The 16889-nt window shown below is 44.2% G+C and overlaps 1 protein-coding gene across 1 annotated transcript in view; it reads left to right on the top strand.

Moving 5' to 3' along the window:
- KIAA2012 (KIAA2012 ortholog) overlaps positions 1-16889 on the top strand; it is a 140673-nt gene that overhangs the window by 19223 nt on the left and 104561 nt on the right. The window contains exons 3-8 of the mRNA XM_017884416.1: positions 1780-1939; positions 4027-4179; positions 8459-8601; positions 10621-10804; positions 11432-11574; positions 14088-14256. Of these exons, the coding sequence (XP_017739905.1) occupies positions 1780-1939; positions 4027-4179; positions 8459-8601; positions 10621-10804; positions 11432-11574; positions 14088-14256 (952 nt within the window). The remainder of the gene's footprint in view (positions 1-1779; positions 1940-4026; positions 4180-8458; positions 8602-10620; positions 10805-11431; positions 11575-14087; positions 14257-16889) is intronic.

Genomic DNA, 16889 nt, shown 5'->3' with positions numbered 1-16889 from the left:
AAAAAAAAAAAAAAAAAAAAAGACTGAAATGAAAGACTGTTCTGAAGGGCAGAAAGAGATTTGGTGCCTACAGGATGAGTTTCAGAATGCCAGAGCTATTGAGCCACTGAATTAACCAACCCTGGTATTCTCTAGCCTTTGGTCTTTTTGTTACATGAGACAACAAACTTTCTTCCTCATTGTTCAAGTCTGTTGAGTCAGGATTTACTGCATCCTAACACGTATGAAAATGCTGGTCTCCCTAGAAGATAGTTCTTACAGTCTGGGACACTCACTGAGGCACCTGCTTCAAAACATCTTTGTTTATTGTTTTGATATCAAGCTGGTTCATGGTGCTAACTCCTGGTCCTTTGATGAGATGGTCAGTTGTTGAAGAACAAGAGGCTTTGCACTGATGTGGATTCTGAAACCCTAGATTCAAGCCCAACTCCACTTCTAACTGGCTCCACACAGTTGTCCTCTATCCTTCCAGGCTGTATCGTTGCCTTGGGAGAGTTCCTTAGCCAAAGGGGACTAAGTGGGCTTCATCTCTCATGCCAGTTCTCACTGGCACACTGTGTGGATCACTTTTGTGGAGCATCCAAGAATATATGCTGTCTGTTTCCATTCATATGAAGTTCAAGAACAGAATAAAATAGTCCACGGTGTTAGAAATCAGAATAGCAATTACCTGGTGGGTAGGAGGATATTGACTAAAAAGTGGCATGAGGGACTTCCTGAGTGGATGAAAATGTTCTGGATTTTGTTTTCTGTGGTGGTTACAAAGGTATATACAATTGTCAATATTTATCAAATGAACATCCAAGCTCTGTATAATCTATGTTATATAAATTATGCCTCAGCAGCCCGGGCGACAGAGCAAGACTCCGTCTCAAAAAAAAAAAAAAAAAAAAAAAAATTATGCCTCAGTTTCAAAAATGTTTTTAAGAAGAGAATGGATTCTGAGATCACCTTCAGTTAAGCAGTCAAGAATTCTGTGATTGATTAGGAATGTCTGCCATGGACACTGGGGAGGGTGAGAGATGTCAACACAAATATCACATATTTGCTATTCTTGTGCCTAAGCAATCATCCTCTGAGAGTTTCTACATCAGTTAAGTGGTTATAGTAACTCAGTCCACCTTATAGGATTACAGATGAGGTGAAAGTTCTCTACATCTATAAATGTAATTTACATTACATTATAATGTAAATTCCTAGTCAATTGTAAGATGTTATTATCCATATTTATTCCCCATGATGTCTTGCATAGTGGCACTGACTTTGGCAGGTAGGTTCCCAGAAAATTCTCCCCAGCTTAAATGAAATGCATCAGAGCCAGATATTTTCAAAATGCCAGGTGCCCCGTGAACACGGACATGATTTGTCTGTCCCATTATTCATATTACAAACACTGAATGCCAATGCAGATTTGTGAGCTGGCTTTCCCATTACAGTACAGAGCCATTTTTGAAGACACTAAAATGATGTCCACAGGCTGAACTAGGTAATGTGTTTTCTTCTGAAGTTTTTATCCTTTCCTAATGCTCTATCTCAAGATGGAGTCTGGTATATGTCATTTCTTCTTCTGCTTCCAACTGCAAACCTGCAGGGGCCTTTCAGAGCTTTGCTCTGAGGGCTCCTGGTTTATGTCTATTAGCCAAGGCATCTGTTTTTGGTGCCTTCTGGCACCTTCTGGGAGTTTCCTGGGTTACTGATGAAGACTGTGCTAACCAGCCTATATCAATGGGTGGCTCAGGGTTTAGCAGCTGTACTGTTTCCTGACTGGTGTTCCCACAGAGACAGCAGGACAGAGCCTGGCAACCATACCTCCACTTCCGAAGCCAGCTGGAGAGCCAGGCCCAACGGCAGATCCAGCCGGGACATTCAGCCAAGAGATACCTCCGAGGCCTCCTGCGGACTTGGCCCCCAGACGCCATGTATAGGCTCTGGTGCGCAGGTCAGTGGGAAATGGGAGGGGGTCACACCCCAAACTACCCCACCTCCCATTCTGGTGTGACAGTGTGTTTTCCATTAAGACCTGAAACACCAGGATTTCAAGCCCAATTCTGTGTTAAAGCAAAGTCCCCACACCTGGTAGCCCACAAACACCTTTCACAGCTCCCGCCCTTTGTCCTCTGAAGCATTTGCAGAGGGAAGAACGGCCTGAAGTCCTGCCTTCACTCCCACCCTTCGCCCTCAGCAGCCTCACGTGCCATATCCAGGCCAGAACTTTCTTCCCAATCTTCTCCACTCAGAGACCCTCCAGTTCAACCCCCACCTTTTACAAGATAAGGAATAAGAAGCCCAGAGAGGCAAAGTAATTTGTCCAAGATCATTCAGTCAAAAGCAGAGCTGGGACCAGAAGTCAGATCCACCCTGCACTCCCACAGTTCCACATTCTTCCCAGCATTCCTTAGTTCCCCATCTGAGGTGATCCCAGGTCCTCCCGGAAGTGAAATGTTAGGACTCCTCCTCTTAAAAATGGCGGCTCTTCAGCATAATCCATTAGGAGTGGGATGTACACCCTTCTGATGAACAGACTGTAAATGCACTCTGTAAATGCTTGAAAACAAAAATGGGAAGTGGTTGGGGATTAGGGTTGCCAGATTTAGCACGTGCATACCCACCCCTGCAACATGCATAAACAGTTACACTTGCAATCTTCGGGATGTACTTCTACTAAAAAAGTATTCCTTGTTTATCCAAAATTCAAACTTAACTAGACATCCTGTATTTTATTTGGCAAGCCTATTTGGGATGAGAAGAGTGAGCAGCGAATGTGCCAGTACCCACTCGGCTGTTTGTCACTTCTTCAGCAACAAGAAACAGCCAGGACCAGAGAAAGACTGACTTTCTTCCTGCTTTATAGGTTTACCCTGAGGAAGAAGAGAAAGCAATTCACTCCCCCAATAAGTGGTGACTTGAAGCAAAATGAAAGTTGTGGGCTCATCCAGTCATTGGTTTTACTCTCAGGGCAGTTCCACAGTTATAGGCAGTTCCAGTTATTTGACACTTTTGAGAAAGAGCCACTTAACCAAAGAAGTGCTTCTCATGGGTGGAGCAGAGGGCAGAGCAGGCCACTCTCCTATAGACTAGGTGCAACATTCCCCAGAATGAAGGACCCTCTTAACCTCAAAAAAAGTCTCTATGGGAATCTATGGCTAAAACATGTGGTTTAAGGAAAGATACACACACACACAAATGCATTCTTGAGCTCCTTGCCATAATTTCTTGCCAAAGCCCCTCTTGAAGGTGAGACCCTCAAGCTGGAGGCACAATGGCAAGAATCTGGTGTGAGCCCATCAGTCCAGTGGCCCCACCACCCTCTTCCTGCACATCTCAGAACTCCCCACTTTGTGACACTAATGTATATATTCTCTGGGACTTCTTTACACCCCTATGATTAATCCTCCCCACCCTTCAAGCTCACACCTTCTACAAAGTCTTTGCTGAAAACTCCAGTCAATATTGAGCTCCTTGTTTTCTGACCTTATATTACACTGACACTCAGAGCCATACAGAACACAAGAGAGCTCTGTCTCTCCAATAGACTATTGAGTGCCTTTTAAAAGGGCCCAAGTTTGGTTCCATTGTATCTACTTCACTGACTAGCTGAGGGGTGAGCCCATAGGGAAGCCCTCAATAAATACTTATAGAATGATGGATTGAGGAGGCTGCTGACCATGGGGCCTACAGAAGCAAATAGGATACGTCCACTACCACTGGATCTCCTCCTGAGGCAGAAGGAGCTTTTTGCCCCAAAGAAGCAGCCATGTTCCTTCCACCAGGGAGACTCATTTCTTGGGAATGATGGGATGGAGGAAGTACACATGTAGCACAGAACCAGAAGCACCTAAGGCACTGGATAGACAAGCCTCTATGGGTTCTATCTGACTTTTTAATCTCCCTCATCTTCTAATTGTCTTCCCTAATGGGCAATGTCCAAAGCCAAGACTAGTGCCAGTGAGGAACCTTGTAGTTACCACTGAGAACTTGAAGTTGGTGACCACTGTTTCTATCAATATCCCCTGATGTGCTCTTCAGGATACATCAAGGATTCTGTGCTGCTCCAGGACAGTCAACTTAATGTACCCAAGAAGCTCAGGCCACAACAAGATCTTTCAGGTGTACCCCCAAAATACCATCTGCCTGTCTTCCCTTCATTTTGGATTCAACAAGGAAAATCTTTTGAACAAGGTACATGTTGATTTGCAGGTTGATTTTATGACCGGTTCTCAGATATTTGAATTGTTAACATCTTAAAATGGCATTTCCCAAAACAAGGTCTTGGGATTCTGGGTTGCATAGTCCTCAATCTGTAAAATGAGGGGTTAGTGCAGACCAGCACTGTCCAATAACATATTTCACAGTGATGGAATGTTCCCTATGGGCTGTCCAATAAAGTGGCCATTAGCCACATGTGGCTACTGAGCCCTTGAAATGTAGTAGTACAACAGTGAAACTGAGCTTTTTATTTTATATTACATTAATTAATTTATATCTAAATAACCACATGCAGCTGGTGGCTACTGTGTGTGGCAGTGTAGGTCTAGACTCTAGATTTTAGATGATTTCTTAGATCTGTTCCACTCATATTCCTTAATCCTGTGATTTTTGTGGCAATATAATGTGAAATATAGATCTAGGATTTGGAGCCAGAAATGTGTATCGAAGTGGCTGTTCTCTCACTTACTAATGTAAGATCTTAAGCAAGTCATTTAACCTCTTTGAGCTTCTATTTGCTCATCTCTGTAATGGGCACAATAAGATCTACATCGTGGCTATACAGAGAATTATTGCAAGCCATCTGTAAACTGTTTAGTAGTATGGGGATTGACCCTGTCAATATTATTCTGTGGAACTTGAAGCATTAAAAGAACCAGAGGTCGCCTTTGGTAAGGGAGATGTGGAAAGACAACTGGGTAGCAGTGATAGGCAAAGACAAGAGCCTTGGCTGGTAGCAGAGTTCTTGAGAAAATAAAAGAACAAGAGCCCAAAATAAGATTTTTGGCCAGACTCAGTGGCTCATTCCTGTAATCCCAACATTTTGGGAGGCCAAAGAGGGAGGATTGCTTGAGGCTAGGAGTTTGAGACCAGCCTGGGCAACATAGTGAGACCCTGTCTCTATAAAAAATTTAAAATTTAAGCTGGGCGTGGTGGCACATGCCTGTAGTCCCAGCTACTTGGGAGGTTGAGACAGGAGGATCACTTGAGCCCAGGAATTCAAGGCTGTAGTGAGCTATGATGGCACCACTGCACTCCAGCCTGGGTGGCAAAGTGAGACCCTGCCTCTAAAATTTGTATAATGAAATTTTCCAGAAACAGTGGCAGTGGCTGACCAACCCCCATCTTTGGGGAAATGATCTGGTCAGGATAAGTAGAGAATCTGGTTTATCGAATGAATGGAGAAGAACATGGCAGGTTCTCAGAGCCTGAGGCCATTACATAGTTCAACCAACCACACATCTCACTTGAGTCTTTTTTTTCTTTTTCTTTTCTTTTTTATTTTATTCTATTTTTTATTTTTTTTTTAGAGACAAGGTCTTGCTCCTGTTCTGTCACCCAAGCTGAAGTGCAGCCGTGTGATTACGGCTCACTGCAGCCTTGAATTCCTGGGCTCAAGCGATCCTCCCACTTAGCCTCCTAAGCAGCTGGAACTGTAGGAGCACACCACCACTCCCAGTTAATTTTTGTATTTTTTTGTAGAGATGGGGTTTCACCATGTTGCCCAGGCTGGTTTCAACTCCTGTTCTGAAGTGATCCTCCCACCTTTGCCTCCCAAAGTGCTGGGATTACAGGTATCAGTCACCGCTTTCGGCCTCAGGGCTTTCATTTTATGGCTGGAGTAACACTGCACACCTGAGGGATAAAGTCTTTCCTAATTGATGCCATATGCTAAGGAGCTGTCACAATCAGGCAGAAAACAAAGAGGCTGTATCAAATAGTGATTAAACATGTGGCCATTAGCACTGATTCCAAGCCATGTAGCCACTCTGGGCCTCGGTTTTCTCATTTATAAAATGGAGATGACCATACCCATCTTTATCTCACAGGGTTGCATGTGGGAATTAAATGAGATACTGTAGTACTAGAAGCAGGCACATACTATGTGCTCAGTAAATGTTCATTATACCTCCTTAGCTTGTGTTCTAAGCATAATTACTAATTGGAATGCCCAATTGCCCCTGATCACAGTGGCCAAAAAAATCTATTTTAAAAGAAGCAAAAATAGTTCAGTGGCTGTAACTTGAACCCTGACTGATGTTTTCATTTGTTTGAACCTTATCTTCCACTGGTTTCCCTCTCTTTGCCCAACACTGTATCTGAAGAAGTAGCAAAAGTCCCAGCTGCAAATCCCAGGTCTCCAACAATGTGATGTTGGCTAAGTCACTTATGCTCTCTGCATCTTCAGTTTGTGCATACGTAAAATGCAAATACTGGGGTCTGCATTCCTTCCTCCCTGGTTGTTTGCGAAAAATAACAGGAGAGGACAGAGCTACTCCAAGGCACATTATCTGGATTATCTGAATCCACATCTGAGATCCAGAGAGACGAAATTTTGTGGTCTCCTTTCAACAACTGAAGCTTCCAATACTTTACTTGCAAACCTGTTTCTATTAAGCACAAATAAATGAATCAGATGATGATGTTTACTAAGAAAAAAAATTCTGTTTCCCCTCGCATTGATTGAATCACACATTCAAACTCACCTGGGATATCACCAAAGGGAAAATTGTCTCTCTGTTCCCCCTACTCACAATGCCCCCTACCCCAACTTAGATACCCAATGTGTAAGACTGTTCAGACTGGGCGCAGTGGCTCACGCCTGTAATCCCAACACTTTGGGAGACTGAGGCAGGTGGATCACTTGAGGTCAGCAGTTTGAGACCAGTCTGGCCAACATGGTGAAACCCCCGTCTCTACTGAAAATACAAAAATTAGCTGGGTGTGGTGGTGCATGCCTATGATCCCAGCTACTCGGGAGGCTGAGGCAGGAGAATCGCTTGAACCTGGGAGGTGGAGGTTGCAGTGAGCCAAGATAACACCACTGCACTCCAGCCTGGGCAACAGAGTGAGACTACGTCCCCTGCGCCGCCCCCCACCAAAAAAAAAAAAAAAAAAAAAAAAAAAACTATTTAGTAGGTAAGTGGCCATTTGGCTAGAGTTTCACTTCCTCCACCCTCAGAAATGCATTTGCTTCCAGGTGAATCTGACCAGAAAAGACGGACCTAGTTAGTGTCTAGTTTGACCCCAAGGAATCATTCTACAAGGGATCATTCTAGAATATCCCCAAAGGTCTTTAGTGCTGCACTCTATATGGAGTTGAGGTCCTCTCAGGAGCAGGCCTAATGTCGCCCCAGGTCACCTCATATTAATGAGTCCCCAGCCCATCAGATTTCCCTGGGCCACTGAAACCAGAGCAAACCCTCTGAACCTGAACCTGAGCCTGAGCCTGTATTTCTTCCACCAACACTCAGCCTCAGTTCACATCCAGCACGGCCTTCAGGAGCCACTGGGCAAAGGAAGGAGAGCTGGAGGGAGGGAGTAGCCCCACCTGTGGGCAATTGACTCTTGGCCCAGTGACACCAAGGATGGAAATAATGAACGGGAGCAGAGAGGGAAGGTGAGGCTGGCTGGAGGCAGGAGGAGAAGCAGCTCCCAGAAGTCTTGTGATCCATCACACACAGGCCCCCGAAGCCTTCCAGAGCCCCTAGTTGAAAGACAACCCCGCATTGTTCCATGGAGCCGCATGCTGGGAATAAAGGTATTGCTAAAGTTTGGCTCCAAACAAGAAAGCTTTGCCAGACTGTTTCAGCAATAAATCTACCTTGAGAAAGTGATGAAAACAGCTGCAGGACCCCTTAAACCATTGATGAAAGATTTGTTAACTATGTTGGAGTCGTCTGTTGACTCAGATCCTTCCTGAGGGTTGCAGACAGTATAAGTTCAGAGAGCTAAACAGCAGTCTCACCTCATTGCATTTGGCAGAGGCTTTTCTACAAGTAAAGAGCCAGGAGACAGCCCAGGAATCCCAAGAGCTTGCTTCAGGCTGAGCACCTCCATGACAACAGAGCAGGCTGCGGTCACGCCACCATAATCACACCACTGTCATCCACTAATCTCTCACAGTTTACAAAGGGCTGTCACATTCATTATCTTATTTGAGCTCCAGATAACTCTACAAGGAAGTGAGGGCAAGAAATCCGTATCCCCATTTTACAGATGGGGAAACTGTGTCCGAGAAATGAAGACTCAACCCTGAGCCTCCTGACTGCTAGTGCAACTCTGTTTCCACAGACCTGGCTGCCACTTCCAAGGAGGCACTATCAGAAATACAGAATAAGGGAGGAGGGGGAGCAAGGGAGGGCCTTGAGCACCTTTACTCAGAGAAGCAAGAAGGGAGGCAGTTTGGAGGCAGCAAGAACACCGCGTCCATTTCCGGGGTGACAAGCTGACCCATTGTTCACCTTGGCAGGTCAACAGGGCCTGGATGAAGGGGAAGATGGAGCTGCTGGACATGTGGACCAGGGCCCTCTAGCCAAGAACCATGGCAGTCAGGGGACTCGCTTGCCACCACTCAGGAAGCAGCCCTGGCAGGAAGACGAAACGCGGGCAGAGGTACCATTTCTTTTTTTCTTTTTTTTTCCCCCCTAGATGGAGTCTCACTCTGTCACCCAGGTTGGAGTGCAATGGCGTGATTTCGGCTCACTGCAACCTCCACCTCTCGGGTTCAAGCATTTCTCCTGCCTCAGCCTCCTGAGTAGCTGGGACTACAGGTAAGTACCACCAGGCCTGGCTACTTTTTTGTATTTTAGTAGAGATGGGGTTTCACCATGTTGCCCAGGCTGGTCTTGAACTCCTGAGCTCAGGCAATCTGCCGGCCTCAGCCTCCCAAAGTGCTAGGATTACAGGCATGAGCCATCGAGCCTGGCCAGAGGTACCACTTCTAATATGCTCTCCTCTGTCATTGTTCTTGACCACAGAGAGGATTCTCTCTCCCTTTGCCATTTCTTAATACCTCCACAGAAGGGAAGAATACTTTGACCCTTTTGACCACCATTTCCCCGAACTGTCACATATAGAACTCTAGCATTGCAAGATGCTCCATTTAACAAAATTTTGCCTGGGTGCGGTGGCTCACGCCTGTAATCTCAGCACTTTGGGAGACTGAGGCAGGTGGATCACCTGAGGCCAGGAGTTCGAGACCAGCGTGGCCAACATGGCAAAACCCCATCTCTACTAAAAATACAAAAATTAGCCAAGCATGGTGGCGGGCACTGAAATCCCAGTTACTTGGGGGGCTGAGGCAGGAGAATCGCTTGAACCTGGGAGGAGGAGGTTGTAGTAAGCCAAGATCGCACCATTGCACTCCAGCCTAGGCAACAGAGCAAAACCCTGCCTCTAAATAAATAAATAAGAGTTTCATAGGCAAATACATTGGGGAAGTTCTGCATGCCTTCTCCTCCTGGAAAGTCACATGCATAGATACAGAGAACTTCAAGAAGTTCTATAACATAGTCACCAGCTTAACTTTGTTAAACTCTGGGTTTTCCAAACTTAGGTAACCACAGATTCTCCCCTGACTCTTTGCTCATCTTGGCAGCTGTTAATCTTGTTTAGAAAATAGCTATTGCCTTAGACTCAGAAAAGCCTTGGTTTGGGTCCTGCTTTTTGCTAGTTATGATGAGCCTGTCCAAGAATCGTTAACTAACTTTGAGCCTGAATTCACCTCTTCTATAAAATGGAGCTATTATCATATGTCTCACAAGGTTACTGTGAGGATTAAATGAGTTACAATGTAGAAACACTTTCTAAACTCTAAGGCCGTGTGTGTGTGTGTGTGTGTGTGTGTGTGTGTGTGTACAAGATAACAATGGTTCAGAGCAACATAGACAACGTCTGCTCCCGTCCTGAATAAACTCATTTGACTTACAAGAAGGTCATACACCAAGGAGAAGAGGAAAGGGGGAGAAGAGTCACAGAGTGGAAGGGCAGTGGGGAGAGACCTTTATTTTTAGGGGGTGGTAGGGAAGGGACACGATCTTGCTCTGTTGCCAAGGCTGGAGTGCAGAGGCGCTACCACAGCTCACTACAGCCTTGACCTCCTGGGCTCAAGCAATCCTCTTGCCTCAGCCCCCTAAGTAGCTGGGACTACAAGTGTGTGCCACCATGCCTGGCTAATTTTTTAAATTTTTTCGTAGAGATTGGGTCTTGCTATGTTGCCCAGGCTGGTCTCAAACTCCTGAGCTCAAGCAATCCTCCTCCCTAGGCCTCCCAAAGTGCTAGGATTACAGGTGTGAGCCACTGTGTTCAGCCTGAGAAACATTTCATAATGGATAAAGACACCAATACTAGCACTTCATTTTGATCTTGAATCAAAATCTTGTGATTTTTTCACAAGACAGCACTATATGTCAGGCATGGCTAAGTATCATTCTTTCTATCAACAACAATAAAATGTTTTATTGTAATAAACAGCATTAGAGAGCTTGCTGTTATAACCTTGTTTTTCTTCCCAACCTGCAAAGGAGATTTCATACTCGAAACCACAAGCCTAACCACGAGGGCTGTTAAAGAAACCTGTTCTGCCCCTTTACAACAGCCTGTTTACAGGAATGTGTATTTGTCGTTCCCTAGGACACGTCAATAGAGAAACACCTTCGTTTATATGCTTCAAAGGAAAGATACAATGAAAAGACACAGCAAACCTCCAGGAAGGCCTTTGGGCATGGCCACATCGATTACTCTTGTCTCCCAAGTGACAAATCCCACATTACATTCTGTGGAGGCACTTTCCCTAATAGGAAGGCAGATCTCAACGGTAAGAACCCAAATGTCTTGCTCACTGATCTGGGTAAACCCAGTCATGCAGAGTTCATTTAAGGACACTGAGGCATGCCAAACATCACTTCTTTGTGCCACTCACCTTAGAAAATAAAAGCCAGAATCTAGCTGGACATGGGAATGAGACTCTGACAGGTGCCTCTTTGCCTAGTGCTTAGCTGCATGCATTCGGAAATCATACTGTCTGGGCTCAAGTTACCCCCACTTACAGCTGTGATCTTGGGCATATTAACCAATATTGCTGATGCTCAGTTTTCTCATCTATAGAATGGGGATAATAATAACCCCATAAGTCTATTGTGTAAATTGAGTTAATGTACATGAAATATTCTACATAATTCTTTCCCCATATTTAGAGCTCAATACATATTAATTATTATCGTTATCATTCTCTTTACCGCCTGACTTAGCCAGCAAGACCTCAACCCAGATCAGGAGACTGGGGCTTTCTGAACCTCCCTCCCCCAAGGCTAGGGCCGTCCCAGTGCCCCAGCACACTCCCTGCCATTCTCCCCATTAACCACAATATGATAAAGGTCAAAACTCAACTGTTCATCCCCATACCTGCAATTAATGTATTCTCATTCTCATCCTGTTTTTAAAGATAAACAAAGGAATGTGAAACTCCACAAGGCCAGAAGTGACCACTTGTTACAGGCGCTTCCTGCTGAAAGATGCCTCTTCCCTCCTGTAGCATCTGCCACTGGCTCCGGAATAATCACCCCTGGAGAAGTGAAGAAGAAAAAGGTTGTGTGTATATGTATGTTTCTGCACGCAGGAGAAAGAGAGAGAGAGGAGGGAAGAGAGAGAGATTAATCCCAATCTAGAAATAAGGTGACTCAGAAGGATGTCTCAGAAGAGAACTGGCCTCTCTAGCGTCTGAGCTAACCAGGTGTAGCTGGAATAGAACTGTAGTAATTTACTAAAGATTGAAAATTGTGAAGGGCAAGGAATTTCAGCTGCCACCAATTCTACCTTAAAGCATGTGTTATTACCACACTCCCTGACAGCGACAGAATTCTTTGATTTCTTAAGGGGCAAGGGATTATCTGTAAACGTTTTAAAGGACAGAATTTGAGTTTGTAAGCAGTAAACCCACTTCAGATTCAAGATGCTGGAGATCTTGAATCCAGCAACAGTTTGGCTCCACTGAGGGTCTATCGCCTTTGAAAATGTAGGGGAAATTTTGCAAGTCTATCCACCTCCTTTGGGAGCCAAATACACCTTCTTTATTAGAGATGCCCTTGGCTGTCTCTGGCCTGGTCCTGCCTTGCAGTTCTATGTGGGCCTTTCTTCAGTGTTTGGAAGCACCAGTGATGAATGGGGACAAGCAAGGGCCCCAGGATGTTCTGCCCGGAGTAGCCATGGGAACATGAGCAGGTCACTCACACACTCTGAGCACAGTGACTTTATCTGTGTATACAGATAATAACGTCAACCTTACAGGGCTGGTAGAAAAGATGAAGCACTTTTAGGAAAGTACGTTGTATCTGACTGTGATCTACAGAGATGTTGATTAATTGTAGGGATTCATGTCATCTGAAGTGTTCCTCGAGCAGCCATGGGCACTCCAGGTGGTCCTGCTGCCAGTGAGGGAGGTTGTTTACAGTCTGTTCAAGATTTTCTCAGATTTCCTGTGTCTGAGTTGATCTAAACCTTTCCATCCACACCAGAAGGGCTTCTGTCTTCCCAGGTTCCTTTGGTGCAGGAGTGAACAGCAGGCCTGACCTGCCAAGCTCACCACAGGCCTAAGGAAAGCCCTCAACTTTGCTCCTGGGTCCGCTCAGAACTGAGCCAGGCCCAGAGGAAAGGAGTCCCTTCCCTCTGCCCATGTATGCGGTTTCACAGAGCAAAGCAATATTTTCCACCATATTAAAACTCTGTGTAAATTTTTAATTAGGGTAAAAAAATTAAATCTTGGCTTGTCAGCCATACCTCACACAAATCATTTGAGTGTCCACATTGATTTCTCAATGTAAACCTTGTCAAACAATATGCACACGGTCAGTATTCAAAACAGGGCAGTTGGTGTGGGCAGCCGGCACCTGGACAGTGAAGGTTTCCAGGAACATAAAGATTCTATGTTCATGTGTTTGGTTTATCATTTTCTTAATGTCTCGAAATTATAAATATTACCCTGCAAAGATTTGGTTGAATTTCCTTCCTCAATCAACTCTAAATACACAGGTTCCTTTTGTATGCTTCTGATCTTTTTTTTTCTTTTGAGTACTAAAAAGGAGACACTAGAAGGGTGTCTGACTTCCCAGATTTTTTTGGACCAGGAGCAAACAGCAGGCCTAATGATTTTCTTTTTCCTCCTATGAAACTAAACTCCTGAAACCAGCACATGTATACATTTCACAGAGCCAAGTTCCTATGTTAAAAGTTGCAAACTAAAAGGAGAAATTTTCAGCAACCTCTGAATAATTAGAAACAGGAGGCTCTACTACCCCCAGTGAATCTCTCATACACACACACATACACATACACATACACACACACACACACACACACACACTTTTTGGGGGACAGAAAAAAACTGGACAAAATCAGTTGCTGATTCTGCCACACAATGATTCTTTTTCAGCTATGTTCATATTACATAAGCATGAAAAAGCTCCCATTTTTTCTGCTAGTGGCTAGATAAATGCTAATGAGAAGAAAGTCTACTCTCAAAGAAATATGGAAATAATCCTAGTTTCAAACACTATTATAATTGCATATATTAGCTCATTTAATTCTTACAACAACCTTATGATTAGATAGTATGATTACTCTTATTTTACAGAGGAAGAAATTGTGGCTTAGCTTAGATAAGGTCAGCAATCACAAATGCTATTTCCTGCCCTTTCTTAGTGGAAAGCTTGCTCAAACAATGTTCTGTACTTTGCTTTTTCCCTTAACAACATATGCTGAGATTTCTCCCAATCAGTTCAAAGAGATCTCAGATATGTCATATTAGTCTGGCTCAGTTTTCCAGCTGCAAGAAAAGAAAGACTATATATCCTCTCAAAGGCTCTTAAACTGAGCATGTTTATAAGTCTCAGAGGAATCACAGGCAGGATTAACGGGGGCATATTCTGGATCCCAGGAGACCAAGTGGTACCACTGAAGTCGGATACCGGCTCCCAGCTGGATTGGTTTACCTCTCTCAGCAGCTCCTGGTGCAAGAGATACAATAGGAGACAGTATCGTTTGCCCCTGCAGGCAGCAGGGTTTGGATACCTGCCATGTTCGTTTTATTTTTAAATTTTCTCCAGGCACCAAAGGCTTTGAAATTACCTCCTATCTCAGAAGAACCACCCAGAGTCTTGGAGCCCCTGAAGAGCCAATTTAAAGCCAATGAGCCCCCAACAGAGCTCTTCATCTTGCCAGTGGAGATTCATTACCACATCCAACACCCGCCAAAAGAGAAAGCCCACAAAAGAGGTAGGTCCCAGGTGCATGAGCGCTCCTGAGGGGGAGCCTGGGATGGTGGGCGGGGAGGGTCCTGCCAATTCTACCTGCTCCTACATCATGGCTGACCTTCCCTATGGTCATCCCCTTCAGAGAATATTTTTTAAAGAAGGAAAAAGGGTAAAATCTAGAAGAAGATCTCTTCTGATCATATTCAGTTGGATTTTTAACATATTTATTATACCCTTCATTAAGCAATGCATTTTGTTAAGCTGTGGAAGACAAAGGAAGACAGGTATATACATAAATAAGTCCAATGCACCATAGGTGTTATAAAAGGGCAAGAACTTTTCAGGCAGCTTACAAAAAAATAAATGTATAAAACAAGACAACTAAAATTGAAATTGGAAAAAAAAAAAAACTAGGTAAAAGGAGTAGAGAAATAGATGTTATCAGACATCTGAGATGAATTCATGGTTTGATGTAAGTACTGGATTTAGGTGAGTTTCCTGGCAGCCAAAGTAAAAATGACACTTGAATCTTTGCATCTCCATTTTATAAAAGAAAGATAAAAGTTCATCCAAAAAGTCATTTTCCTGATTTTGAATTAGGTTATTTTGTAAGGGATGACCTCTATAATCTTTGCCAGGACAAAGATTACGTGCTTCTAAGCAAAGTTCTAAGAGAATATGAGCAAGGGAGATCAATTCCAACTGGCGACGTGGGCTTTTTAGGGGAAGCCTCTGAGTGACGTCTCACCCTGTATCACAAGGAAAAACTCTTTCTGACTTTCCTTTCATTCCATAGTACTCTTGTTTAAGACACATTCTTGCTCTGGGACTTCTCTGGGCCCTTTGAGGCAAAAGGTGTCCTAGTTTTCACAGGAGTCCTAGTTCTGAGTTTTCTAGAAACTTCAGCAGAGACTGCCACTGGCTTTTTAGAGAGTTTGACTCCTGAGAATCACACAGACAGCCATTTTGTTCTAAGACTGTTTGGACTTCTCACTGGAAAAAATGCCAAACAGTGGAGCTTAAAAGACCAATTGAAGAGGACATGAAGGAATTTCTTGGGTGATGAAAATGTTCTCACTCTGGGTTGGTTGTATGGATTATGGATTTGTCAAAACTCATTGAACTGTACACTTAAGATCTGTGCAATTCACTATATGTAGATTTTACCTTGCCAAAAAATTACTCAGCTCCCTAAAAAAAAAAAAATCAACAACACAGTGTTTTAAAATGCAGGTCTTCTTATTATTCAGCTGTGGTGAGGCCAACAGATCAGGAGACAGCTGGCAATGAAAAGATCATTTGTTACTCACAGTTCCCAAGAGAAGGAGGCATGCCACACCATGCAGGGCCACACGGGGGCGCACCAACCTCCAGGAGGCAGAAGGCAGGGAGCACGGGCAAGAGGCCGTATTGTGGTTTTCATAGAAGGAATACAGGCAAGGCAGAGTAAGCAATCTAAGGAGATTTAGAATTGTCTAGTTTGAATAATTCAGCCAGCTCTCTGGCATAGGGGCTGTCCCTTGCTATCTGGTACTAGTCCTCTGATAATTACAGCAGGCAGATGGTAGCCTGGGAATGTATGAGTTTGATAAAGGAGGTTGTTGGGGGTTAGGAACTCTGGGTTGGTTGGGGTGCATATGACAGGTATGTTCCCAGGTGAGTCATTTACTGTCTCTAGGAATTGGCCAGCCCTCGGAGGGACAGTCAGGTCTCAGACGTCAAAACATCAGAATGAAAAGATATACTTGGGAGGTTCCAAGATGGCCAAATAGGAACAGCTCCAGTCTACAGCTCCCAGCGTGAGAGACACAGAAGATGGGTGATTTCTGCATTTCCAACTGAGGAATGCAGCTCCTCGCCAGCAACGGAACAAAGCTGGATGGAAAATGACTTTGATAAGTTGAGATAAGAAGGCTTCAGAAGATCGTTAACAACAAACTTCTCCGAGCTGAAGGAGGATGTTCGAACCCATTGCAAAGAAGCTAAAAACCTTGAAAAAAAGATTGGATGAATGGCTAACTAGAATAAACAGTGTAGAGAAGACTTTAAATGACCTGATGGAGCTGAAAACCATGGCACGAGCACTGTGTGACGCATGCACAAGCTTCAGTAGCTGATTTGATCAACTGGAAGAAAGAGTATCAGTGACTGAAGATCAAATGAATGAAATGAAGCAAGAAGAGAGGTTTAGAGAAAAAAGAGTAAAAAGAAATGAACAAAGCCTCCAAGAAATATGGGACTATGTGAAAAGATCAAATCTATGTCTGATTGGTGTACCTGAAAGTGATGGAGAGAATGGAACCAAGTTGGAAAACACTCTGCAGAATATTATCCAGGAGAACTTCCCCAACCTAGCAAGGCAGGCCAACATTCAAATTCAGGAAATACAGAGAATGCCACAAAGATACTCCTCAAGAAGAGCACTGCAAGACACATAATTGTCAGATTCACCAAAGTTGAAATGAAGGAAAAAATGTTAAGGGCAGCCAGAGAGAAAGGTCGGGTTACCCACAAAGCGAAGCCCATCAGACTAACAGCAGATCTCTCGGCAGAAACTCTACGAGCCAGAAGAAAGTGGGGGCCAGTATTCAATATTCTTAAATTTTTGGCCAGGCGCGGTGGCTCAAGCCTGTAATCCCAGCACTTTGGGATGCC

The sequence above is a fragment of the Rhinopithecus bieti genome, unplaced genomic scaffold (assembly GCF_001698545.2).
Source record: "Rhinopithecus bieti isolate Rb0 unplaced genomic scaffold, ASM169854v2 scaffold_14229, whole genome shotgun sequence".
NCBI lineage: Eukaryota > Metazoa > Chordata > Mammalia > Primates > Cercopithecidae > Rhinopithecus > Rhinopithecus bieti.
Note: the sequence above shows the minus strand (reverse complement) of the source record. Positions and strands in the feature narration are given on the sequence as shown.